General features: G+C 41.2%; 6 protein-coding genes across 9 annotated transcripts; 3 read left to right on the forward strand and 3 right to left on the reverse strand.

Annotated features, from left to right (window-relative positions):
- Positions 1-1,818: 1,818 nt before the first annotated feature.
- LOC108148997 (phosphatidylinositol 3-kinase regulatory subunit gamma) lies at positions 1,819-8,921 on the reverse strand. Its single transcript, XM_017276344.2, has 3 exons — positions 8,378-8,921; positions 6,526-7,414; positions 1,819-3,646 (listed from the first exon to the last, which is right to left on the reverse strand). Coding segments are annotated over exons 1-3 (1,521 nt in total). The 5' UTR covers positions 8,379-8,921; the 3' UTR covers positions 1,819-3,015.
- A 460-nt stretch (positions 8,922-9,381) lies between these two features.
- On the reverse strand, positions 9,382-12,112 carry LOC108149055 (stress-induced-phosphoprotein 1). Its single transcript, XM_017276404.2, has 4 exons — positions 11,952-12,112; positions 11,602-11,884; positions 10,408-11,518; positions 9,382-9,852 (listed from the first exon to the last, which is right to left on the reverse strand). The coding sequence occupies exons 1-4, from the start codon at positions 11,958-11,960 to the stop codon at positions 9,780-9,782; spliced, it is 1,476 nt and encodes a 491-aa protein (XP_017131893.1). The 5' UTR covers positions 11,961-12,112; the 3' UTR covers positions 9,382-9,779.
- Positions 12,113-12,714: 602 nt separating this feature from the next.
- LOC108149032 (splicing factor U2af 38 kDa subunit) lies at positions 12,715-14,092 on the forward strand. The gene is made up of 2 exons (XM_017276384.2): positions 12,715-12,960; positions 13,024-14,092. The coding sequence occupies exons 1-2, from the start codon at positions 12,917-12,919 to the stop codon at positions 13,793-13,795; spliced, it is 816 nt and encodes a 271-aa protein (XP_017131873.1). The 5' UTR covers positions 12,715-12,916; the 3' UTR covers positions 13,796-14,092.
- Positions 14,093-14,534: 442 nt separating this feature from the next.
- LOC108149046 (protein PET117 homolog, mitochondrial) lies at positions 14,535-15,306 on the reverse strand. Its single transcript, XM_017276392.2, has 2 exons — positions 15,055-15,306; positions 14,535-14,997 (listed from the first exon to the last, which is right to left on the reverse strand). The coding sequence occupies exons 1-2, from the start codon at positions 15,144-15,146 to the stop codon at positions 14,709-14,711; spliced, it is 381 nt and encodes a 126-aa protein (XP_017131881.1). The 5' UTR covers positions 15,147-15,306; the 3' UTR covers positions 14,535-14,708.
- Positions 15,307-16,055: 749 nt separating this feature from the next.
- On the forward strand, positions 16,056-25,115 carry LOC108148950 (androgen-induced gene 1 protein). Of its 4 annotated transcripts, none has more exons than XM_017276285.2 (4): positions 16,056-16,168; positions 16,999-17,217; positions 23,644-23,864; positions 24,309-25,115. In XM_017276285.2, the coding sequence occupies exons 2-4, from the start codon at positions 17,020-17,022 to the stop codon at positions 24,631-24,633; spliced, it is 744 nt and encodes a 247-aa protein (XP_017131774.1). In that variant the 5' UTR covers positions 16,056-16,168; positions 16,999-17,019; the 3' UTR covers positions 24,634-25,115. The 4 variants fall into 4 exon arrangements, with proteins under 4 accessions (XP_017131774.1, XP_017131783.1, XP_017131798.1 ...); XM_017276294.2 differs by having other exon boundaries at positions 16,088-16,197; XM_017276309.2 differs by lacking the exons at positions 16,056-16,168; positions 16,999-17,217 and adding an exon at positions 21,832-22,054.
- On the forward strand, positions 19,133-20,926 carry LOC108148940 (protein amnionless). The gene has a single exon (XM_017276275.2). It carries the CDS (start codon positions 19,175-19,177, stop codon positions 20,690-20,692), a length of 1,518 nt encoding a protein of 505 aa, XP_017131764.1. The 5' UTR covers positions 19,133-19,174; the 3' UTR covers positions 20,693-20,926.
- Positions 25,116-25,217: the final 102 nt, after the last annotated feature.

Here is a 25,217-nt window from a genome sequence, read left to right on the forward strand (position 1 = left end):
ATGGCGCGCATTTTAAAGTCGTTTTTAAATCTCAAAACCTTAAAAAGAAAAATCAGATTCTAAAACCAGTCAATTGTTACTTTAATAAGAAAGGGTTAAACTATAAGCTTTGAAATCGTTTATACCCTTAAGTCTTAAAGTTTCGTTATTGATATAAAAGTTGTAAGCCAATTAAGGGTTCTTTAACATCAGCTGAGCTAATGACCCTCCTATTTAGGTCACTCTATTGCGATTCCCCCAAAATTGGAAGCCAGACACTTATGAAGTGCATGTTTACCTTCGAACGATCGGCCGACTCATGATATTCGTTTTCTTTTTGTTTTTCCTTTTTTTTTGCGATAGCTTTCTGCCCAGCTCAGCGGCTTTCTGTCGACGAAGGTTCATCAAAATCAGAACCCACAGCAAAATAATCAGGAAACCTGAGGAAAAGCTCCATTACAACTGAAGACTCGGTTAATATGTTTGGTATCTGGGATTTATATGTAAACTTCTTGCAGATGTTTTTTCTTTCGATTTTATTATGGTTTTTTTCGTTTATGTTATTTACGAACATTTTTTTAGACACAAATACAAATACATACAATGTTTTCTTCGATTTTTTTCGTCTCTTTAAAAAACTACTACAAAAAATGGTTGTTGCTGTTGTTTCAGTTGTGGTTGCTGTTAGCGCTTAAAGATCTACAACATATAGCATTCTAGAGCATACATATTTAATAAGTATGTATGGGTAAATATCTTTATATATATTCATATAAAAAAATACAACAAATTTGCAATTCGTTTCACATTTAGTTTCGTCGCCTTCCATTGTTTTCATTTTTAAGTCTTCTAGTTCCGGTCTGCGCCAAAAAATGCAGACGCGAAGCAGAGATAAGAAAATTCACACACAAATATTTCCATTTAACATTTAGGTATGGCAAAAAGTCATCATCTACCAGGTTTCAATTATAATTGATTTCGATCAATCATATTTTGAATACACTTAATCTTTCACTGCTACTTGTTTATTTTTTTGTTCTTATTTTTTGTTATTTTTTATGTGTGTAATGTTTTGTTTGAAACGACTTTTACAAACTAAATTTAAAACTTATAAATACTACAACGTACGAGATCCGCCAAAATCTCATAGAATTTAAGCAAAATGAAACACACAAGTTACGATTTAAATAATTTAAATTAAATTAAAGGTAAAGTATAGACTAATGGTTATATATATATAAAGAAATATCTGAAAAACGCGCCAGTGTTTGTGTGTGCTTGTTAGTGGACAGCTCAATTTCAATACCGATTTGGGGAGAATGCAAACAGGAAGATCGAAAAGTTTCCAACTGGCACAGGAGAACAAGGGAACGCAAAAAGTACCCTTTCCCAAAACGCAGTTTTAACTTTAAGCAAATATTTGACGTAGCTATGATGTAGCTGCTGCTTAATGTAGAAAAATCAGAAGAACTAAGTTTATTGAAGTTATTAAACTATATTTCGTTGGGAAAGAGTATTTTTAAAATAAAGCCCAGCAGGTGGGTTAAACTGGCATTCCTTTCTATATGCTAAATATCAGTTGTGTAAAAAGAAAGCTTAATCAGCGTTTTTGCCTATTGCAGCGGTTTGTTGGTTTGTTATATGGGCAACCATTTGTCTTTTTCCTGTTCCTTTCCTTGTATATATTAACAAATGTTAAAAATTTTATAATTACATTTTCGATTGCACTTTGTTTTTGTTTTTGTTTTGCTTGTTGCTTTTGTTTTTCTTTTTTTGTATTTGTGTGTGAAGTTCTCTTGAATTCATTTCTTTTCTTTGTACATTTATTTTTTTGCTTCAACTCGGTGTGTGTGTGTTGTGTGTGGTTGTGATTTTATGAAAATAAAGGCTTTCTTATTGACAAAAAAAAAACAATACATGGGAAATTACTATTTTAGCAACACTCAACTGATCACATCGAGTACGTATGTAGATTTCCTTAGAACTACTTCAAATCAATCATAATATAACAACAAATATTAGAGCAAGGGGTGGGGCGCAAGGGGTTGCGGGGGTCGGTTATCAAAACCTTAACCTGATTTCGCAAACGTTTCGTCGGCGGCAGCTCCTTTGTTTCGTTTTTAAAATATTTACATGAGCACGAATAAATGTGCTGAAGAAATGCAGAACATTTCTTCACGATCTCCTACCCCGCCCCTTTTGACAACGCGCAGCGTGATAACAATAATTATAAGGGAAACAGGAGAGGGAGCTGATACAACAACAGATAGCTTGACTTATCAATTATCACGCGAAATGCAGTATTACAAAAAAATATATATGTATGTATATAAAATTAATCATACTTGTAATATTAATAAGATTACTTTCTCAATTAGAAAACTTCGTTCTTAGACCAAAAGCTTCTAGCAAGCCATCAAACATGATCACCAAAAATGTTTACTCGTTTGTGTTTCTTTTCTGTTTTTAGAGCCTTCTGATTCCGAAGGGAAGGCGGGGGGACAGTTGGACTGCCAGCGCCATCCATCACACACAAAAAATAATCATACACAGATATATAGCTTATACAGCCTATATATGCCATTGTACACACTCGGCGATGGCCGAAATAACAGCACTGCAAGAGTAACGCAAAGTTTTTAATTCGTTTTAATTCAACTCTCACCGCTTAATATGGAAACTCGAATAGCTGAAACAGCTGAGGTAAGGAAAACACTTTGTGACAGGGAACCCTTTTTTTTCAGTAAATAATATTATCTTGGCAGTTGGGCTTGTTAAATAACTAATTTGAATACATTTTCAACTATTTATAAAGACTTCTTTCGAAGAATAGCTGTGCTCTACGATTAGTGTTGAACCCAAAACGAAGGTGGTGGACTTTTAAGGCATTCTTATAACAAGTTAAAGCCTTGCGACAGAGCCTGAAGTGCTATTATTTGGACAACAACCGCATTTATATCTAGAGATAGAGAGAGTTAGGGCTTTGGAGCGAGCTAGATTTAGAGGGATAAATAGCTAGCCTGAGGTTGGGGACTCCTACTGCGAAGTGCTGAAGTTTGAGGGCGAAACAGATGCGGGAGGCGTCTCCGTGTCGTGACTCCCCAATCCGTCCACCTGGTCGTGGTCCCGGGACCGACCCGTCGGGATGGGAGCACTGCTGCCCACCATCGGCGGCTGCCTAAGCGTGGCCGCCTGCTCGTACTCCAGATCCATCTCCTCCTGCAACTGGGTCAGGATCTGCTGCGGATTTTGCTGCCAGTACAGAACGGGCCAGCGCAACGTCGTGGTCAGCGTATCGTTGTGCTCCTCCAGCGAATTGTTGGCATAGTGCTCCACCAGCTTCTTGAGCGTGGGATATATGTTGTAGGGGGCGGCAAACCCAAAGCCGCTCTCCGTCTCGTAAATAATACAATGCTGCACGGTGTTCTTGCAGGCAATCGACAGAGCATAGTGGCCCGCATCTCTCGCCCGAATCAGGAACGTCCCCGGTGGCGATCCTATCAGCAGCTCCTCCGCATCCTGGCGCTTAGCTTCCTTCAGCAGCCAGAGGGCTTCGTTGCTGTGGGGCTGATTTGACACCGTTTCGTAGTGCTGCAGCCACTTGTCGAAGCCCATCTCTAGGATCGTCTTTAGATCGTCGTCCTTGATGTTAAAGCTTTTCAGACGTCTGAAGAAAATAAGAAAATTGTGGCCGAATGTTAGTGGGGCTCAAATACTATTTTTTAACAATGTGTTTGGCATTACAAAAGAATTTTGTCCAAGATTAGATGGCTTAAGGAACACATTTGTGGGCTCTTTAGATTCAGTAAGAGAAAACGTCTGTCTGTCCGAACTAAACTTCCGTTGGAACTCCCCTGTGGAAAATTAGGCTTTTTTAGAGTCCAAACTTATATTTTAAACAATATTTCTTAAAATCCATTTTTCGCAAATATGGAACGCAAACTTACTCTTTTTATGTAGGTGCGGTGTACGTGGTTTTCTAGGCGTAGATAATCTGCTATTTATATCGATTTACCCTCATGACGTTGCCTCCTTATCTAATCATTTCGAAATTTAAATTGTTAAACTAAAAAGTGTTCCCAATTTAATTAAATTTATAATTTAAATTTATAAATTAAATAATGTTCCTTTCAGTCCTGATTTCCAAAACAAGTGTTGCAACTTCTTAATTACAATTGATGATTGTCTTCCAATTATATAAATTCCGTACTCGAGAACTCTCTTCAGCCTTGGCTAACAATTAATTGCGATTAAAGGCGATATCGATGACTAGTCATTAAGTTCGATTCTGCCTGATATCGATGCCTCATCTAAACCGTGTGCAATTTCAACTGACGGCGAAACTCTTGATTACCAAATGCGACTGCCGTGTTCCGGCCGCCGTTTGGTCTACGAAAGCCTAGACCCGCGGGTTTCCGCATCACGATCGGACGATCAGGCAACCAGGGGGGGCTCTTTGTTGCCCGGCTGGCTATCCAAGTGACTAAGAGGACCAGAGGCGCGATAAGCGCAAGGCAGGGTGATATCATGCATCTTTGCAGCGATGAAATCAAGATAGGACAACGCACAAAAACTTAACGCCCGCCAAAAGACATTTATCTAATCGGAGCGGAGTTAAGTGGGAAAGTAGGAGACTTGCAGGCATTTATCTCATGACGGTGGCCGTCTAATCTAGCCAAGTTTGGAGACACAAAAGCAAAAAGCCTTGAGGCCCGCAGAGGTTTGCAAAAAGCAGACCAGAATTATATACAGACATTGGGTACATAGAAGTGAAGAAGACACTCGAAGAGAATTATTAAACACTCGGCAGACTTTTAATGCCTGATAAACGTAGCTATCTTCTGCAAGGTGCTAACCTTATCTAGAGGCCTGCGCTGACACTCGCGCTTCCACACTCCAGGTAATACCCATAGAAACCGAGAAAACTCATCCAACGATGACGTACTTTACAGTGTAAAGGCCTGTTGCTAGGCGAAAGTCACCTTTTGCTTTTCGAGCTGCCGTAGATTGTGGGTAGCGCGGAGATGGATATAAAGAAATGAACAAGTTTCGCTAATCACCAAAAAATTAAGGAAAAAAATTCCCCATGTGGTCGGTTTCACGCAAAAGTTTGGCAGATAAATAGCAGAGTGTAATAAAAGAGAACTTCTATTTTAACGCAGTAAATTGCGCTCGAAATTCCGAGAAAATTGCAGGGATCAATTAATAGAGCTATTGGCACTTTAAGAATTGATAGAACTAATGAATAAATCCGATAGCGACAATATACTATTTGACAGTATTAAAAGTTAATACATTTTCAATTTCCAACCTAAGCTTTAGTAAAGTATATATTAATAAAAGACTTTCAAAAAAATAATTTTTATGACCTTGGTATGCAAACACCAAGTCAACAAATCTAAAAGCATACACCCATGAACACCCGATAAAGTTCTCCATATATTTGAAAGAAGTTCTCTAATTGTTTAGCTTGAACTCAAAAGTTACCCCACACGAAATGACGTTGATAAGGCAAAACAAATATATACTACTCGCATACAACTAAATATTGCACATATCAATCCGATATAAGCTTCGATTTGGAGACCGAATGCCAAGACTTGCCAATCATGCTGATAAGAATGTTAGGATAAGGTACCTTCCATTTATTCCAATTCTGAGGGGGTTGCTTATCGTCCCCTCCAGCAAGTTGGACCTCCCTGGGTCGAGACCTTGAAACCATTAAAGTTCCAATCCTTTTAAGAGCGACTTTTAAAATACAACTTTTTAAAAAATTAAGAACAAAGGTTTCCTTATCATTTATTTTAGTTATTAATCTTTGTATTTCCTTGCATCTATTTATTTAGGTTTTGTATCTATTTGAATGGGTCTTCCTAGCGCTAATGCATAGTAAAGAAAGTCGCATGCCAGGGAGTGAATGGCGTGGAGAATTCAAGAGATGAGAGGGAGCGGAAGCGGCTGCCGTTAACAGTGTTATGCCATTATTATCGGTATCGTATAGTATCGGTCAGACGAGCTGCCGACACTCCGACAGAATGAGTGATCGGCCGACTGAGCCGCCTATAAAATGAACCAAAACCGTAGAGTGAGCATTAAAATTCCTTTCCTCGGTGACTAAAAACTGCAAACTAGAGGTTCTTGGCTGCCTGGTAAAAGAATATTCCTAATCCAGCTCAATATCTTGGGTAGACACTTAGTTTTTTCTTATAGGAGCCATTAGTTGAAATTGTTTGTGGTTTGTATTTCTTTATCCTACATAAGATTTGCATTTACTTTAGGCATATCAGTGAGTAAATACTGAAACAGCATTTGTCATATACAAAACCAGTACAACAATATTCCATTATAAATGGTTGATGGTTAGTCATACCGTCGAAAAAAAATCTCGGTTACCCAACATGAAAAAGTTTACAAAATGAACAGTCAAATGTACTGAAGCTCTATATTATTTTATTAAAGGGGCATCTTACGAACAGCTACCTTTTGTAATTGTTTCCTTATATTGATATACAGTTAAGTTAGTAAAAGTTTAAAAAAATTACTTACTCTATGTACTTGTCCTTGCGCAATTGCAGTACTTGAAGTTCCGGCTTAAGGGCGTTGATCTGCCGCTCAAGCAGCAGTTCCTCCTTCTTCTTGTTTTCCATGTACTGGTTTAGGACCTGTCCTTTGGCCTGAAGCACTTCGAGCAGGTTGAGAAGGGTCTGTTTGTTGTCTTGCAGACTTCGACGGGTGTTGGCATTCGCCGCAGCGGATGCGGCTCCTCCGGGGCCCGCATCTCCGGGTCCTCCAACCTCCGTGGACGGCGCATCCGGCGGCGCCTTTATGAAGGATTCATTGAGCTTGATCTGATTGCGGAATATCTTCTCCGCATTGCCAAAGACACTCTGGTGCAGCTTCTTCTCCTGCAACTCCTCCCGAATCGCATTGAAGGAGTTCCGCTTCTGCTCGAGATTCTGCTCGACGTTCTGGAGCAGCTGGCATGTCCGGATGAAGTCGTTGCTCAGCAGACAGAGATCCCCGTGCGGCTGCGATTCCTCGTCCTCGCAGGTTCGCACTATGGGATTGCTCAACGTGATGTCCAGCGCCTTGTTGTACATGCTCAGTGAGTTCTCCTTGTAATAGTTGATCATCTCCACCACCGAGTTGAAGAGCATCTTCTCGATGAACCCGTACATGCGATCCATGTGACAGATCTTAATCAGCTTTTCGCTGCCGTCCTTCATCAGGGTCAAAGTATATTCGCCTTTTTTGGATAGTGCGTCCCGCACCAGGAAGCTGCCGTCCGGTTTTCCGTGCAGGATGCTCTTGGCCACCTCCCGTGATATCCGGCCCCAGTACCAAGGTGCCAGGCGCAGCTGTTCTTCGTTGGGATCGACCAGCGATCCGGGCGCCTGTGGTCGCATCGTGGAGTAGTGCAGCGGGGAGGGTTGCACTGAAAAGCACAAAATTATTGTAGTATTAAGAAGTAAACTATAATATATTTCAGAAAAAAATATATGAAGGGAGGAATAGGTATTTAACTGCGCCAGCTCTGTTCCCTTTGTCCCTCTCTAAGGTTTTCATGGGTGTCCCAATAATAATATCAGAATATCAGAAAATACATAATTTTAAAAAATTATCAAAACAGCTAGTAATAGCAAATCTTTAATATAAAACAGTTAATTTGTTTGTAAATTGTGACTTAATTTAATTTAAACATATTCTCAAAAGAAAAATTAAAAAAAAAAAAATGAACAGCGACCCGGCGGACTCGATGTTTTCTTCCGATCTAAAACCTTTCATAAATCGATATGGTGGTCATGATTTTAAAGCTTAGTTACTTTTCGATCCGCTAAAAAAAAATGTTGTACTAGTGCATAACGAACGTATCTGAAGTTAAATCAGGGATGTAAGACGGGATTTAATTTTATAGTTACTTAAATCAGATCTTAATAATTGTATTCTGTCAGAGATTCTAAAGAATTCTGTCACAAGCAAACTTATTGTCTTATTAAATTGACATCTAAATGACTAAATATTAAACTTAATACGGCGGAAAATCAGATCCCAATGATTGTATCTTGAATCAGGGACTTTAAAGCAAAATCTCAATATCACTATCAATATCATATTAAATAAACATTGCACACAATCAGCTGCGAAAGGAGTTTAAGCCCTCGAGGAATCAATATCTCGGTAAGGAGCGCTATTATTTCCCAATCTCTTAATAGATATTGGCCACATATGTGCTCCCAACAGAAGCAACAACAAAAACTCGGTGTAAATCGAGGCATGTATTCGCTGGCGTCCCGGCTCTCTCTAGCTCTCGCTCCCGCCCCCATCCGCCCCGCTATCGCCCTCTCGCTCTTACGCACTCGAGCCTGTTGCCAAGCGCCCCCGAAACGCAAATACTCACTTTTTGTGGCTCTTGTAGGGGTTTTTTAATGGGTATAAATTCCTGCGATGCGGATGCTGGAGGGGTGGACCAAACAACACTGGATTTGTGGGTTGCGGGGACTACTCGCTCGACGATTCGCTATATAGCAGATATAGCTCACCACTCACCACCACCAGCGAATGGAACACATCTTTCTTTTCTATATTCTCGATTTCGCGATTCGACGAACGAACACTGATACACACACCAACGCACATGCACGCACACACGCACCACCACCAACGCACACGATGGACACTACGACACACTGGTTAAAAAAATGGTTGGCTTGAGGTTCGAATTTTGGTGCTTTTTACACACTTTTCGGTTCTTATCGTTGGCGTGAAACTTTCTCAACCGCAGCTGGTTCAAAACATTCTCGTACGGCACTTAAGGACGACAGAAATCGGGGTTTAATCACAATATATCAGCACACCATTATTTTCTCGAGTAGAAATCGTGCGGTGTTGGAGAGCGCTGTTGTTGCCATGCCACTTGCTGGGAGCACGACCTTGTCAACACTGGCGATTTCCTGTGTTGGCGAGGGCGAAACAACGTAACGGTTGGGACCAATGACGTAAGCGTTGCAGGGAAGGGTCGCCAACTGTTTACAAAGCTAACAGAAAACGAAATATATTTTCCGAAAAAAATTGCACTTTGAAATTTAATAGATTTGCAAGTCCAAAATCTACTTCCAATTAATCTGTTTTACTTTCGACTTTGAGCTATAGTTTGAGTGAACTTATATACATACCCAATAAATGTTAGTGTTGTTCTAAGAATCGAATTCTTTGACGGAAGAATATAAGACATTTTTGTAATTCATTTTGTGTTTTTTAAATTATTTATTTATATAAAACAAAGTTACTAAAATAATTTGGCAGCCCTGGAAAATACGTAAGACTACCAGTCGCTAGTGCTGAAAACACTTTGTCACCGTAGCAAACTTGTCAACACTTGGGCGGCAAATTCAAAGTCATTGCTTACCATTCTTTGACTCATTTATTTTACATTCAAAAACTTATTTTAGAGCTAAGCTACAGCATATTTATTGTAGTAAGAAAATAAGGACCTTGACGTTTGGAGCCTACTCCATCCATCTGCGTAAATCAACTAGGCAGACATTTATCAATGATTTTGTTTTCTCCTTCTAGTTTCAATTTCTTTAGTTAGTGGTAGTGTTGCGATTTCTAAGGTAATTACGTTTAGCATTAATTGTGGCCCGTTTCATCAAAAACGATATATTAGTTAACCAGCTTAAAGGTGCCATAAATTTTGTATAATGCGTATTATTGGGTGTTTGTCTCCTGAATGTTTATCAATATGGTTTGTATGTGAGTTAGTGAGTGTATGAGGGTGTGTGTTTGTGGGGTTGGAGTGCCTAGTGTATCTGAATGATGCCCGATTCCAGCAGTTTCATTATCTTATCGGCGATGGCTGGATTCTGCAAGTGTCTGCAAAAAAAAGGTGGTTAATTAAAAACGAGTTCAAACACTTGTGTACCCGATACTCGTGGAGATAGGGATGTATTCTAGATCAGGAGGGGGCCTAAGAGGTCCCGAAATGAGAAACTTAATATTGAGACTTTATATAATTCGTCTGAATTGATACTTGATAACAATTTTATTTGTGCTACGCCTCTTTATTCTCAGTCTCTATATGAGTCTCTATGCACCCTGTATATATTTTCTTCCTTTCCAAAAAGAACAAATTAATACCTGTTCCAAAAAAAAAAAAATTCAATAAACATCTATCATAACCATTGGAGGATAACTTCTAATCTTCAACTTTAATAAGTCAACCTTACCAAATATATCCACTTGAAATTAATCATTGTCCTATTTAAATATACAACTTATGTGTAATTCTCAAGGCCCCGTAGCAAGTAATAAATGCTAATTGAATTCGAGTGGACTTGCTCACCATGAAAACAGAAAGTTCTAAACCTTGTCCACCAGAAACCACGAAATCCCAAACGAGTAGCGGGTAAATTTCAAACAAGTACTTACTCTTTGACCGCATTGGGATCGTTCTGCATCTGCTCGAGAATCATGCGCATGGCCGGGTCCTTTAGAATTTGTTGGATCTCCGGGTCGGACATGGCGTTCTTGAGCACCTCCTGCGGATTGCGTTGGAAGTTCATCGAGCACTGGCGGTAGCCTTCGACGGCCTCCGCGTTGTTGGGGTCCAGCTCCAGGGCCTTTTGGTAGGCGGCCTGGGCCTTGGATTGTTGCTGCATGCCCTGCAGGATCTTGCCCTTGCGGATGTAGCCCTTGATGAACTTCTCATCCAGCTTGATGCACGTGTCGCAGTCCTTGAGGCCCAAATCGAAGGCGGCCAGCTTGGTGTAGCAGGCGGCACGGTTGCTGTAGAGCTTGGGATCATCCGGGTTGCGCTTGATGGCCTCGGTGTAGTGCTTCACAGCGTTACTGTAGTCGCCCTTCTTGAAGAAGTGGTTGCCCTGCTCCTTCTCCTCCTCGGCCTTCTCGGGATTGATGTAGGCCTTTCGCTCCTCCTCCTTGATCTTGGCCTCCACCTCGCTCAGCGAAGTCTTGATCTCCGGCGTGCGGTGCTCGGACATGGCCTTCTCGTAGTACACCTTCGCCTGCTTGTAGTTCTCCAGCTTGCGATAGGTGTTGCCGATGCGGGCAAAGGATTTTGCTATCAGCTTGAAGTCGGCGCGGCTCTCGCGTCCCACCTCGATGCCCTTCTCGCATTGCTTGATGCACTCGTCGTACTCCTTGCGCTCGAAATAAACGGCAGCTATGTTGTTGTAGAAGGTTATATCTGTGGGATCGTGTTCGATGGCAGCATTATAGTGTTTCAGGGCCGTCTCAAACTCCTTCTTCTTGTAGGCGGCATTGCCCAGCTCCTTCTCCCGCTTGGCAAAGTACTTCTTCTTCTGCTCCTCGGTCATGTCCTCCACCCGAGGCTCAGCGGGTTTCTGGCTCGCAGCCGGTTTCGCAGCCGGTGGTGGCGATGGAGCCCTTCGGCTGCTCGGCTGCTGAGGATCGACATCCATGGGCAAGTCCCCATGCGCCTGCATGTAGTTCAAAGCCGAGGCAGTGATCTCCTGGCGACCCTGCAGGAGTATAGCATTCTGGGGGTCGTACTTGAGACCTGGGTGGGTAACCAAAGTGAGGTTAGGTCGGGTGATTCATGATGGCATATGGCACATAGGCTGGATTAAGATCTGGACCTACCCTCGTTGTACGCCCCAAAGGCCTTCATGAAATCATGCAGACCCGCGGCGGCGACTCCTTTGCGGGAGTACCCCTTCGGCCAGGTGGGATTCAGCTCGATGGTCTTCTCCGCATCCTCCAGCGCCTCCTGGAACTTACCGGCCTTGGCGAATGCCGCCGAGCGGTTGCTGTAGAGCACATGGTTCTGCCCGTCCAGCGAGATGGCCTCAGTGTAAGCCGCCACAGCCTCGTCGAATTTCTCGGCATTTAGCGCCTGGTTGCCCTTTTCTTTGAGTTCGTTCACCTGCAAAAATGCAAAAACCTCAAAGGTTTTAGGTCGCCCACGCGTTGCCTTTGTCCCGTCTGCTCACCTTGTCCATTTCTGCTGGTGGAGCGGATGACGGTCTCTATTTACTGGCCTTTTTTCCTTTTTTATCGCTGAGTATAACACGCTGCAAGTCGTGCCAGGTTAAAATGCGAAAAATGCCGACTTTTCTAGAAGCAAATGGCCAGGGTTGTCAACGGTTGTTACGGTCTTTTTAAACGGCGGTTCAAAACTTGGCTAAGCCGAAGCGAGGGCTTACCATACCGAATTTATCGTTTAATTAAATTATCCTTGTTAAATATCACAAAAATAAAATTCAGCTAAAAAAAATCCAAAGCTTACGAAAATATGTTGTGGGTTTACTTTGAATGAATTCGAAAAACGCTGACAGCCCATTTAAAGGGAAACGATTACTGGGAGTATATCGACAGTACTGACATTACAATAATAAAATGGTCGATTTTAAATTATAATTAAGAGGTTATGTACCTCTTAGCCTTTCTGCCAGCTCATTTTTATATGTTAATGTATCGCTTCTTATTTTTTCAGCAAATTAATATTAACTTAATAAAATCAATAACTCACAAAAAAGTTAATAAACAACATATTATGAGAAATGATTCCTGCCAAAGAACTGACATCATCGATGGTATCGATATATTAATATATTTTTTAAAATTATCTCAAACTTAATAAAATCCAAAGTTATTTTAAAGTGAATTCGACAAAATTTCAACTGAAATTTCTGGGAATATATCGATTGCCGAAGTATTTCCATTATCGATAGTTCACACAAACGTCGATTTTTTTGTAGCTCTAGATTTGAAGCTGGCAACGCCGCGCACATACGACCAGACGCTGCTTTTCTACGTGCGGCAACCGAAAATAATTGAAAATTGGCCGAAAATAAACAGGCGGCGCACATAATTGCAATTCAAACGCGTTGCAGAGGCAAGCGAGCAGCGAAGTAACACATTTTGGCAGCAGCAACAACACAGCACAGCCGCCACCATGGCCGAGTACTTGGCATCCATTTTTGGCACGGAAAAGGACAAGTGAGTCGCATGGCACAATTTTTTTGCCCGGAATTAATTACTCAATTGCGTTCCATTCGACAGGGTTAACTGCTCGTTTTACTTCAAGATTGGCGCCTGCCGCCACGGCGACCGGTGCTCGCGCATCCACAACAAGCCCACCTTCTCGCAGACGGTGCTGCTCCAGAATCTGTACGTGAATCCCCAGAACTCGGCCAAATCCGCGGACGGGTCCCATCTGGTGGCCAATGTCTCCGATGAGGAGATGCAGGAGCACTACGACAACTTCTTCGAGGACGTGTTCGTCGAGTGCGAGGACAAGTACGGCGAGATCGAGGAGATGAATGTGTGTGACAACCTGGGCGACCACCTGGTCGGCAATGTCTACATCAAATTCCGTAACGAGGCGGATGCGGAAAAGGCGGCGAACGACTTGAACAACCGGTGGTTCGGCGGGCGGCCGGTCTACTCGGAACTCTCGCCGGTCACCGATTTCCGCGAGGCCTGCTGTCGACAGTACGAGATGGGCGAGTGCACCCGGTCCGGCTTCTGCAATTTCATGCACCTGAAGCCCATTTCGCGGGAGCTGCGGCGGTACCTCTACTCCCGCCGCCGCCGAGCCCGCTCCCGTTCCCGCTCCCCGGGCCGCCGTCGCGGCTCCCGCAGCAGGTCAAGATCGCCGGGACGCCGGGGAGGCGGCAGGGGCGACGGCGTCGGCGGCGGAAACTACTTGAACAACGAGCGGGACAACATGCGCGGCGGCAATGATCGCGGCAACGATCGCGATCGCCGCAAAGGAGGCGGCGGTGGAGGAGGAGGAGGTGGCGGTGGCGGCGGTGGTGGTGGACGGTATTAAATCTCCTGGTCATTTTTTAACACGGTGGCAATTGAGAGAGAGACAGTAACGGACAAGTAACAACGCCAAGTATCGTGTATTTTATTCTCTGCGTTAGTTTTCCACATTTTTATATCACTTCGGAGGAGAGACGAGAAGAGGAGAAGGAGGACGAATAAGGATGATGGGGTGTTCCACCACCACCTATGTACAAACCCCCCGCGAAATACTTTACCGAGCGCCCATTAGAATTGTAATTTACTATACACACATTCGTAATAATAAAATTGAGTAATACTATATGTATACAGAAAATAAGGAAGCTGGAGTATCAAACTACCATCTGCGAAGTGGGATACACATAAATGTCAAGAAACTAAGGTACGTATGGTGAACAATAATACAAGTATTTTCGAAACATTGACTTGTTTAACTGGTATTCATAGTTTTATTATAAATAACATTTTAGGTATACTTTACCCAGGGGAACATGTGTTTTCTGATATTAAGGTTATTTATGATTGAAGTAAATCATTTTGTAATTCGCAAGTTTAAAAGAAAAAATTATAATTGTTTAACAGCATTTAAAAATTAAATAACATATTTTCTATTAAATTTTTTTTAAACACTGATTTAGACTTTCGTCAAAATCTTATCTTAATAAGAGTTTTAGCCATATCTTCAAATATTCTAACAGTTACGTATACTTTAAAATGCAGATAGGCTTACTTATTGATAATAACAATAAAAGATAGATATATTTAAACTGCCACTATTTTTATTTACAACTATTCTAGCCCATCTGCAGTCCAAATAACAAAGTTAGGTCACGGTATAAAAGATAACGAAGTAATTTGAAACAACTAATGCCTTCTATTAACCAGAGTAAGTCTTACAGTGTACAATAAGTGCATGTTGAAAGGCATTTTGGGTATCAAACTTTGTCTGACAATGGGCCAAGATTAACTGACTGGTCTTCAGCCGGCGAAACAACGCCAGATTCCTCGGCTCCTGACTGCTGCTGAAGCTCAGCCTCTCTGCAGGCGGCGCAATTGCAGCCTTCTTTTCTTGGTGGGGTGGGCGTGTCAGAGGAGTTGCTGGACGCCTCCCTGGCCTTCAGTTGCTTGGTGATGTCAATCTGCTGCTGGAGGGTGTAGGTGTTTTCGTGTTTCCGCCGCTGCTGCTGCTCCACGTCCCGCAAGACACCATCGTGCAGTCTCAGCCTGAAAGGTGGATGTCTGCGGGTTATAGATTCCCTCCGGAATATATGGCTCACTTACCGGTCCGCCGATTGTTTATAGTGCACATAACCTATTATCGCCGTGGAAACGGTGACTGCCATGCCCAAAGTCAACCGCGAGGCTGTCGACATGTTTGCGTTTCGACCTGAAGCTGAATTCCGCCAGAATTGCCTGCACTATGAATTTGGGTGTCTTTTTGTGTGATTTTTGGGTTGTTTCGGGTTACGACATGACACTAAATTTGAATGAAAAACACCAGCCAAATGAAACTCGGAAGAGAGTGGCCAGTTTACGAAAGCCAACTTTTCCCCCCTGGCAGTTGCAGGGCGGAAAAATCGAATTTGAAAATCATTTTTGAATGCGTAAGCTATTCATTTTGAGACTTTAATTTAATTTTCACTTAAACTAAAAAAACATTTATACAAACCCAGGCCAAACAATAGTCTTATAAGTTCTTATGATATTCTTAGTTGTTTTTAGGATCAAAATAAAGTTTAATACATTTTGAAAATCAAAAATTTTTTATATGAACTTTAATATATTTAGAAATTCCTATTATCAAGTAACAATTTCTTAAAGTAAATTTATTATCGATATAAGCCAGCGCACTGAACGCTATACTCTATTTTTCTGTTTTATATTTAACGTTTCTTATCTCTTGCTTTGACGCAATTCCAAAGTGTTTCCTAAAAATAAAGTAAGATGCTTATCGCACTGCAAATTTATCTTTTTGACAATGGCTGCAAGTCTTTTCTAATCTGGTTACTTTCAAATAACATACATCCTAATCGGCTGCTGTGTGGGTGAAGCGATTCATTCAGGTGATTGGCTATCATTAACGCATAAACACGGAGCCCCACACTCCCGGATTTGGAATGCGAAAACCGGAGTCTATATAGTCCGGACATGCGCAACACGCACCTGAAGCGAATAAATGGAGGAACCGACACCACAAACCGAGCAACCGAAGCAGAAACAGAAGCAACAGCACAAGTACTACAATGCTAACCGAGCACAAAAGGCAGGAGGCAACACGGCGTATGGGCAACATCCAGTGCGACTCCAGTTTTCCATACGCTCAGTTGTGCCCGCGGTCAAGGGAAAATCGCAGCCGAGCATTTCCCCCGAGCAAGCCGAAAAGAAATCAGGAAAAGTACTAAGCGTGCGGGTGTCCGAGACCTGGTGATTGGTTTAGAGAGTGGAAATCAAATGTGGAACAATCAACAATTGTTTTAAAGGGCCATAAAAACCATTAAGTTATGAACATGTCCGATTTATAAACAAAAAACAAATTGTAGTGCAGTTCACATTTTCAACACATTTTTTTTCGAGCAATTCCTGCCTTAGTTTTTGGGGCTTAAATATTTATGTCGGTGACGCAAATATTGATTTAAATTTGTGCGCGCTTTAGGTTGACGAACGCGAGGTGCCGACTTAAGTGCTAAGAACACCTTGGCGACTATTTTTGTGTACTTATTTTAGAACTTACACAGCTAACGCAGAGAAAAAAATTTTAAGTATAGGTTTTCATGGCCTAATTAAAAAAAATTAATAACATTTGGTTTCATTAAAGAAAAAAATTATACTAAACCTAAATTCCCAAATTCGTTAATTGTATTTTGTTGTTGTTCTCTGATATTGACAATTACAATAATATTAAAAAAAAAAAATTATTTTATTAGATTTTTTGAAATATTTTATTGTGGAACTTAAGCTAGAAGCAATTTAATTGTTATTATCATATTTATACTAAAATTTTTTCATATATTGTTGAAATGAACGTATTTGATAAGCTATTAAAAATATCAATAAGATACAATACCTACAAAAGCTTTCATTGTGAAATTAAAAATTGAACAATTTATTAATTGGTTCCTATCATATTTATGATAGAAATATTAAATGGAAAATGCTATTTGAAATATCAATGAGACCTAATACCTGTAGTAACAAAGAGTTCCCCTTTGGCTTTTCCCCTTGTAGGGCCTGTGAGAAATCTTCAAGATGACCAAAGTGGAGCTCTACAAGTCCCGCGTCTTTGTGACAATCATTCACCTGTGTGCCCTGGGCCAATTCGCCTACGGGCTTTACTACAGCTCCTTCGAGATCCAGCGGAGCTACAAACTAAAGACCAGCCTTAATCGCCGCCTGGTGCCGGAATCGCTGCCCCAGAAAATCAAATTCCTGTCCTACTGGTCGCTGGTGAGTAGATTTATGGCAATGCCCAATGAAACCATTACCGAAAGATATATGTATGATAAATGATGAGAAATTAAAAAACCAAGACGGAAATGCAACCAGCTTCTGTTCTTTCAAGTGTCGAGTCCAAAAGCGAAACACAAATTATTCTTATTATGCCCCGCCGTTTGCCGCTGTTCACATTTATGTCTGCCATATGTTTGTTTATTTGTTTGTCTGCTCGTTGGGGATCGCCCCCTCTCCGAAATCGTTCCTACTCCTATATATTTTTTATCGCCTCGGGGTCAACAACTGTGGAATATAGAGGAGTATCTGGCAGATACAAGAGCTGCGCCTGCCGAATTTCCTCATTCGCATTGCACTTTCCCTGTTGTCGTTGCACATATTTTGCACGCTATCGTTCTGCAGATTTTTTTTCTGCTCAAGTATTTATTTGCTCAGATGTTCGCGGTTTTTCAGATTTTCGGTTTCGATTTTTGTTGTGGTCTGTGCGGGCGAGAATTTATGGGACTGACGAATGCCAGATTATCTGATGGGCGCCAGTGTAAATGTGCCATACGCGGCAGTTGGATTCGATTTGGTATATGGTGTGTTCCCATGCCTCATTTACATATCGTTAAAATTGTTTGGAATATCTATGGATTATTGCATTTTTCTCGCAGCTACCTGGTAACAAAAGAAAACAAATAACTCGAAGTGTTTGTCATCGGTTAACAACGAATTTAATTTGTTGATAGGTAGATAAATATGTCTTGAGTTTCGAAAAGCTTTAAAATAACGAGCGACGAACTAAATCAAAAAAGATAATTTCGAAAGCGGATATATTTCCTTTAGCTTACACTCTATTTTCGCTTTAGTTATGGGAATTTTTTTGCTTAACAGTTTATTTAACTTTAGTTATATATATAGAAATTTTTTTGTTTTATATTCAACATTTTTAAAATGAATTTTATTTCTCTTGACAATTTTGCCAACATTTTTTCACACCACTGGTTTTGACCATAATTATGTACTTAAAAGTTTCCATTTCCGTGCTCCTCTTCCAGTGATGTTCTTAGTTTATTATTGCGCGACCTTGGGTGCCCTTGATTAATACGGCCTGCCCCGCCCCCAAATACTTTGATCTGGTGAGCATAAAGTGCTTTATATCTACAGATCTGCACTCCCTTGTTTTTCATTAATTCCTTGGCGAATTGCTTTTATGTAGGCCGTCAATTACCAGCACGAGTGTGTTTCGGTGCCATTACCATCCGGTTGAATTATTTTTGTTGCCGATTCTTTTCCTTTTGCCTTTCTTCTGGCATTCCAATGGCTTCCGTCAAGCATAGGATGGGGCAAAAATTGTTTATATCAGCGCTTTCAAAATAAAAAAATAAACTTCAACTATTTTCCGACAAACAATTGCATTGCTGAAGGGAAGGAGAGAAAAACAGTGAATGTTCTGGGCCAAATCCATATAGTATCAATGGTATAGATACAACATATGTTTGTTAGCTGGGCACCATTCAATCTGCTCGATTTGGAACGATTAATTAGTGAAACAATTTTAATGAAAGATTTATGGAGCGTCTTATCCCCAAGTCTCAAAGCCGATCAGTTTCTGCTACTTCCAAAATTTATGCATTGTTTTAAGAGTAATTTTAAAGTGTACAATAAATATCACTTTTTAAGGTATCACTTACTAAATAGTTTTCGCAAGCCCCTGTGATATTTGGACTATTTGTAACCATTTATTTTGTGCAGGGTATTTGCTGTTCCTATCTGCCCGCGATTTTGTTTACATCTGCTGTCCCATTTCCCTGGTTTATTTGCTCTCGTTGAAAGTTCTCGATTTTGATTGTTATCCGGAATTTATTTGAGGGAATCGCGAGGGAAAACGCCCCCAAACATGGACCATTAGCAATGAGTAAAATTCTCTGACAAATTACAAATTTAGTTTGGAGTTAACTCTGTTCGCATCATGTGGTTGCACTGGCTGATCTGTGTATTTATCTTGCTGCAAGTGGCTAAAGCCACCAAGTGGTACGGTGGAGGGTTGGAATTTAATCACCCCTCTGCCTGGATAGATGAACACTTGCCTTGCGGCCAGGATCTAGTTGTTTTTCCGGAATATTATCCTGCCCTGTTGCCCCTGCCCGAGGACATATCCATTGATGGTTTAGTTTTCCCCAGAGAGGGGGCGATTCTTCTGGCTGAGGAATCTACCATGACCTTTGGATCGAATAAAGATTCCAACTGTGAGAGTGAAGAGAAAAAAGCCCATTTAAAGCCACCCAAGTCGAGTAAATGGTTTGATCCCGACACGTGGGTGGACAAGTCCAAAAAGGATTTTGCCACATTCATGCCAGAGCTGGAAAGGATACCCTGCGATGACGAGCAGGTCATAATCAAGGGTCACGGCCCATTGGCCTTTGATCTCGAGAATGTTCAGCACCTGAGACTGGGACAACTTATTCTGGCTGGCTCCTCCATTTCCAAAACCTATTTGGAACAACTCATCACCAGGGACTTGGGGCAATTTCTGTTCCACAATGCCCAGGATGTCCAGGTGGAGTACTATAGAGGAGAGCTGTGTGGCTGCCACAAGGACTTCGATCGTTTGCTGGAACCCGTTTGCCACAATGTTCGGGAGCAGTGCGAAACGCCCCACTGTTTGTCTCCAGTTTGGCCCTTGGGGTCCTGTTGTCCCATCTGCGGGGCCATTTTGACCACACCGACCAATCACTGCACCGAGAGCAGTAAAAAGGAAATCATAACTAAATTAAATGACCTAATTGGCACAAAAAGTCTAAAGGATCAGATCCAACTCCATGCGGAGTTTGTGGGCTCTCAACAGTATGGAAACTTCCTGCAGGTCACAGTTACGGATCGTCTTGGCTACAGTGAACAAAGCGTGGAGTTCTTGCAAAAGCAGCTCGATTATTGGAACAAATCGAACACTACGTTGAAGGTTTCCGGTCGACCCTATAACCCAAATGTGAGCTTCTCCTCAGTCGTTCTGATACTCTTCTGCATGGCCCTGGTTGGCTTGGTTTCCGTGGTCATTTTGGCCCACTTTATGCCGGAGAATCCCTACCTGAATCGTATACCTCAGTGGATCCACGATCCCAGGTACTGGAGGTGGCGTCACTTGGGTGTAAGACTTCGCAGGAATCTGCTTTTCAATCGGCTTGAAGACGTCGGCTCTGGTGGTGGTGGCTCCAGTGAGAGAGGTGCTTCTGGAGTGCAACGTCTGGGAGTAATGGCCTATGATCCGGAGAGCGGAGAAGTGAGGGAACGGTCCTTTGACAATCCCATGTTCGAGCAGGCAGAAGCCATCGAAGTAGCTGCAAAGGAATCGCAGGAAGAGGAACAACACTTGGGTGCCCCCAAAATGGAGACAGGCGATCTGGACACCAGTAGTGTGGTGGATGAGCAGGAGCTTACGGAAATCAATTTAAAAACCTTGGAAGCGGAAACCGATGAGGAGACCATTTAACAGGTTTTTCTCCAATAACGCAAATCGAAATCAAGAAAGCAATTCAAATTCGCCAAGCCGGAAAGGTTTTTTTGAAATCATAAAAAAACGTCTACATCGAGTTATATGCGTATATGTTAAAAATCAAAGAAGTTACATATATCGATTTTCCTATGACAGCTATATAATTTTATATCTACGATTTTTATTAACTAAACCCGAATTTCTAAAATGAAACAAATACTACAACAACAACTTAATTTCGCAGTATTTATTTATTTTTCCAATAACAGGGTTGTCAATATTTATTTTTTTTAAGTCTTATTTCATCAATAGATTTTATATAAAGAATCCTTCATTTATAAGTTAGAGAATCAATTGGAACATTTTTGGATATGACAACTGAAAATAAATAACCAACGCACAATCGCCAAATGACGTGCAGCAAAGGCACACAGAAACCAAAGAGCACCTGGTTATGATACCAGATAATTCAGTTAGCGTGGCTTTAATGGCGTCGCCCTCTGTCGCGGTGGCCTTGCTCCTTGACCTTCACTAGTGGTGATTTGGAGGTGGTTGGGGGCCGTGGCCTGGGAATCGATAGTTGCCATTAGCTGCGAACATAATTCGAGAAGCCTTTGTCTTGGCTCATCAATATGGCTCATGTGTATCCACATCTATTCATAGAGCGCTCTTGAAAAGGCGACTGCCTCCCCCTAGTTTGTCACAGGATTGAGGGGCGAGGGGAGGACGGAGCCCAGTTCCGATGCGGATTAAGAGCCCATTTTCAGATTCTATTTCAGCTTCTGTCAATTCATTCTCGAGTGGAAATACTTTGTACCACGGCGATCGAGAGTGCGGTAGATAAGCGCACCTTATCAGTATCAAAGCGAAAGCAAAAATAAATACAGTGAGCCTTCGAGTTTATAAAAGTATATAATTTTCAAGAATTAGATAAGGGCACAATATAAAACAAATGAACTGTAGAGATTAATACAGTCCCTCAAACATTACCTTAATTAATATATATTATTAATTTTTCAATACAAGTTTCATTGTGTAAATTAATCAGTAACTTTCGATCAAGAGGGTGTTCACTGTACGCAAACGTACATTCATGTGCAATTGCTGCTAGTGAGTGGACTCTGGCTATACTATAATCAGTACATTTCTGGTAGTAGGAGGTTCAACATGGTGAAGTCTAAGACAAAATCGAAGAGCAAAGGTTCCACATCGCCGGGTTTTAATAAGGCGGTGCAATTGTTGCTCCATTTGACGGCCGTGATACAATTCAACTATGGCGTGTACATTTTCCACACAATTGATATGCCCAACACGGTTCCTTTCGCCGGAAAGTTCAAGTTCCTAACATTTATTTGTGCGGTAAGCCAATAACAACACCGTGCTATAGCATTTTACCTTTATTTGTTAACATCAATGAAAAGATACCTTTCTAAAAATTACCACTTCTAAATTTTGAGAAACTGAACTCAGTGTTGGAAATAATTTTGAACCCTTATAGCAAACAGATTTAAATAAACCTGTAATAACAAAATCGGCCTGTTTTTGTCCACATTGGCATAGCACCGAAAACACTAGGGTTCAAATTTAGCGTTCGTTTCTTTTTACGGGTAGCCTTCACCATTTTTGTTGTTGGGAAATCTTTCTTTCTATAACTCCGATAAAAAAAAATGGACAAATTGTCTGAAATAAATAAAAATATAATCAAAGGCCAATAAGTTGGCCTTGGTAATATTGCTAAAAATATCAGGAAAATGAACGTTTTAATTCAAATTAACAAATAATACAAATTCTAATTTTGCCATTTTTACCAACTCAGCAATATAATTTTTAACGTAGAGAAATCATTTTTAGATTGAGATTTTTTTGTTTTGAATATAACTTTGAAAAGTCTTTCTTTGAAGTATGGAACAGATTTTTCGGTTGGTCATGATAATTCTGTAAGCCCAATTTTTGATATAAGGTAAATATAAACATAATATACTAGAGAATATTTCTTTGTAAGTTCAATGTAAGCAATTATATTATACTAAGGTGATAGTGGAGTACCCTAAACCCTATGGAAAGATAAAAATATCTGCACACCTGGTATTTTGGCGCTGCCCCGGCTCGGCCACACTGTTCCACCGCTGGCCCCTTTTTGGGGGTGGTTGTGTTTGTGGTTGCAATGTAGTATTTTCAGAGCGACGGACCGGACCGGTTTGTTTGCGTTTGGGTGCCTTGAAAAATCAATCGTGAGCAGAGCAGAGCGGCAGCAGCAGCAGGAAAATGGCATCGGTTCGAGGAAATTCCCTGTACCAGGGCGTCTACGGGGCTCTGAAGACCCTGCTTCACCTGACGGCGGCCGTGCAATTCAGCTATGGCATCTATTACGACTACACCTACGTAGAGTTTCCCATCAGCGAACGGCTACATCATCCCTGGGGGGGCAAATTCAAATATCTAACGTTCCTGGATGCGGTAATATCCCATTAGATCAACACGAACACACATCGCGGTTTAAAGTTCACTCGGTTTCAGTTTCTAACTGGTTTACACGCATCTATTTATGTAGTTACACAGAGAAAATAAAATGTATGTTCACTTAAGTGATCTTGAGAATTCTTCTATGGCCTCTATAAAACATCTCTAGGTTCGATTTTTTGTACAGATACATTTTCTAAATATTCAAAATCATAGAAACAAATATAATTTTACTATATAATAGTTTCCCTTAAGAATAGAACTAAGAATTCAAATTACTTTACAGAATTCCTTGCGCTTTGTGAAAATAGCTGATCGAATAGTACTTTTAAGAACCTAGTGTTAGGCCAACGCAAAATCCCTTAAATTTTACCGGTAATCCTTGTGGAACTTGGTTTCGCCAGGTGTAATTTCTTCCACTCCACTTAAGCAACCCTTCAGTTTCAGCCACATTATCTCACACACGTCCAATACTCTTCCACTTACAGATAATTCAGGCACTGTACTATATCGTGTCGCTCGTCAACGATTTTGTGGGCACCAATGAGCTGAACCCCAAAAAGCCTCCGGCAGTGCGTCGGTTTAAGGACTGGCTGATGGCCACATTGGCCTTTCCGGTGGCCGTCAACGTGGGCGTGTCCTTCTGGACACTCTACGCCATCGATAGAGAGCTGGTCTTCCCCAAGGTGCTGGACCCCGTCTTCCCCAGGTGAGATTGCAAAAACAGGGAAAACAGGGTGACAAGAACAATTCATGGGATTCATCCTCAGATTTGATATAGTAGCTTAGCAAGCGCACTTTAAAATATATTAATAAATTTGTCTTATACTATGTGGATTTCTATTTAAAGTGACATTTAAACAGCCCCATTAAAGCCCTAACCTTTTACTTTCACTCAAGGGTAATTAATTTTTTTACTCACGTACGATGCTATTTTAAAGCTTTAAAAAGAGTCAACATAGTTAAGACGTGATGGGAATACCTAGCTCAAATTCTTTATTTGCCGAAAAGTTATTAGTTCAAACCATTTTACAGTTAAACTTTTTTTTGGCAGTGATACTTGTGGACTGACTAATTCTTAGATAAATGTACAAAAGGCCATTTTTGTGAAACAATTAAAATGTCTTATTTATTTCTTTATTTCCTTTCTCAGCTGGCTTAACCATATCCTCCACACCAACATCGTGGTCTTCATCGTCCTGGAGCTGTTCATCTCGTACCGCTCGTACCCGAAACGCAGTCAGGGACTCGCCGCACTGGCCATCTTCATGGGCACCTACCTGGCCTGGATCCATGTGGTGAAGCACTACTCCGGCGTGTGGGTCTATCCGGTGCTGGAGGTCCTTCAGCTGCCGCAGCGTATCCTGTTCTTCGTGGCCGTCGTGGGATTCACGCTGTCGCTCTATCTGCTGGGCGAGTTCCTCAACAACACCGTCTGGGCCAAGGAGGTGAAGCTGGCCAAGCGCAAATCCAACTAGGAGTAGGCTGTGTCCCGTTTCTGTCCCATGTAGTCGCGTTTAATTAGCCACAAAATACAAATAACAATGGACAGGGTCAGTTTCGATTATTTATTTTACTCAGATGCTCAGAGTATTGTCATACTGTCAAGTTGACCGAAGAAGTCGCACAACATTCATGCCTGAAAAGTGAATAATCGAATCATGATCTTGCCCGATAAACTCGCTAATATATTTTTCATACCTAATGAATTGTGAAAGTCTTTAAACGTTAAAGAGAAAACCGTTTGCTTATGATACTCATTCTCTATTCTCTTTGCGAATTGTAATTGAGATTATAGCCGTAGTTTTACATTAAGTAGATGGTGTTACCTTCTCGATTGCAACAACCTCATATCAGGGCACTTCAACACCAACACAAACACCATCTTTGACAACCTGTGTTACAACCTGTAATTCAATTTTAGTATCGTAATAAGCCGATTAAAGTCTTGATTCAAAAATTTGTTTTTAAATGGGGCCGCCTAGCAAAGCTTTGTTAAAAAACTTTTAACGGTGCTGCCAACTTGCGCAAAGCGAAAACTTTAGAAAAAAAAGACAGAAAC

This window comes from Drosophila elegans, unplaced genomic scaffold (assembly GCF_018152505.1).
Source record: "Drosophila elegans isolate 14027-0461.03 unplaced genomic scaffold, ASM1815250v1 contig_814, whole genome shotgun sequence".
Taxonomy (NCBI): Eukaryota; Metazoa; Arthropoda; class Insecta; order Diptera; family Drosophilidae; genus Drosophila; species Drosophila elegans.

Bases quoted from the DNA above. Each gene is read 5' to 3' on its own strand.
- LOC108148997 (XM_017276344.2), bottom strand. The intron at 3,647-6,525 runs GTAAGTAATTTT...TATTTTCTTCAG, and splicing joins CGCAAGGACAAGTACATAGA to ACGTCTGAAAAGCTTTAACA.
- LOC108149055 (XM_017276404.2), bottom strand. The intron at 11,519-11,601 runs GTAGGTCCAGAT...TTACCCACCCAG, and splicing joins CTTTGGGGCGTACAACGAGG to GTCTCAAGTACGACCCCCAG. The intron at 9,853-10,407 runs GTAAGTACTTGT...TTTTTTTTGCAG, and splicing joins GATCCCAATGCGGTCAAAGA to ACACTTGCAGAATCCAGCCA.
- LOC108149032 (XM_017276384.2), top strand. From the start codon at position 12,917: ATGGCCGAGTACTTGGCATCCATTTTTGGCACGGAAAAGGACAA. The intron at 12,961-13,023 runs GTGAGTCGCATG...TCCATTCGACAG, and splicing joins TTTGGCACGGAAAAGGACAA to GGTTAACTGCTCGTTTTACT.
- LOC108149046 (XM_017276392.2), bottom strand. From the start codon at position 15,146: ATGTCGACAGCCTCGCGGTTGACTTTGGGCATGGCAGTCACCGTTTCC. The intron at 14,998-15,054 runs GTAAGTGAGCCA...TCCACCTTTCAG, and splicing joins TATAAACAATCGGCGGACCG to GCTGAGACTGCACGATGGTG.
- LOC108148950 (XM_017276285.2), top strand. From the start codon at position 17,020: ATGACCAAAGTGGAGCTCTACAAGTCCCGCGTCTTTGTGACAATCATT. The intron at 17,218-23,643 runs GTGAGTAGATTT...TTCCACTTACAG, and splicing joins TCCTGTCCTACTGGTCGCTG to ATAATTCAGGCACTGTACTA. The intron at 23,865-24,308 runs GTGAGATTGCAA...TTCCTTTCTCAG, and splicing joins CTGGACCCCGTCTTCCCCAG to CTGGCTTAACCATATCCTCC.
- LOC108148940 (XM_017276275.2), top strand. From the start codon at position 19,175: ATGTGGTTGCACTGGCTGATCTGTGTATTTATCTTGCTGCAAGTGGCT.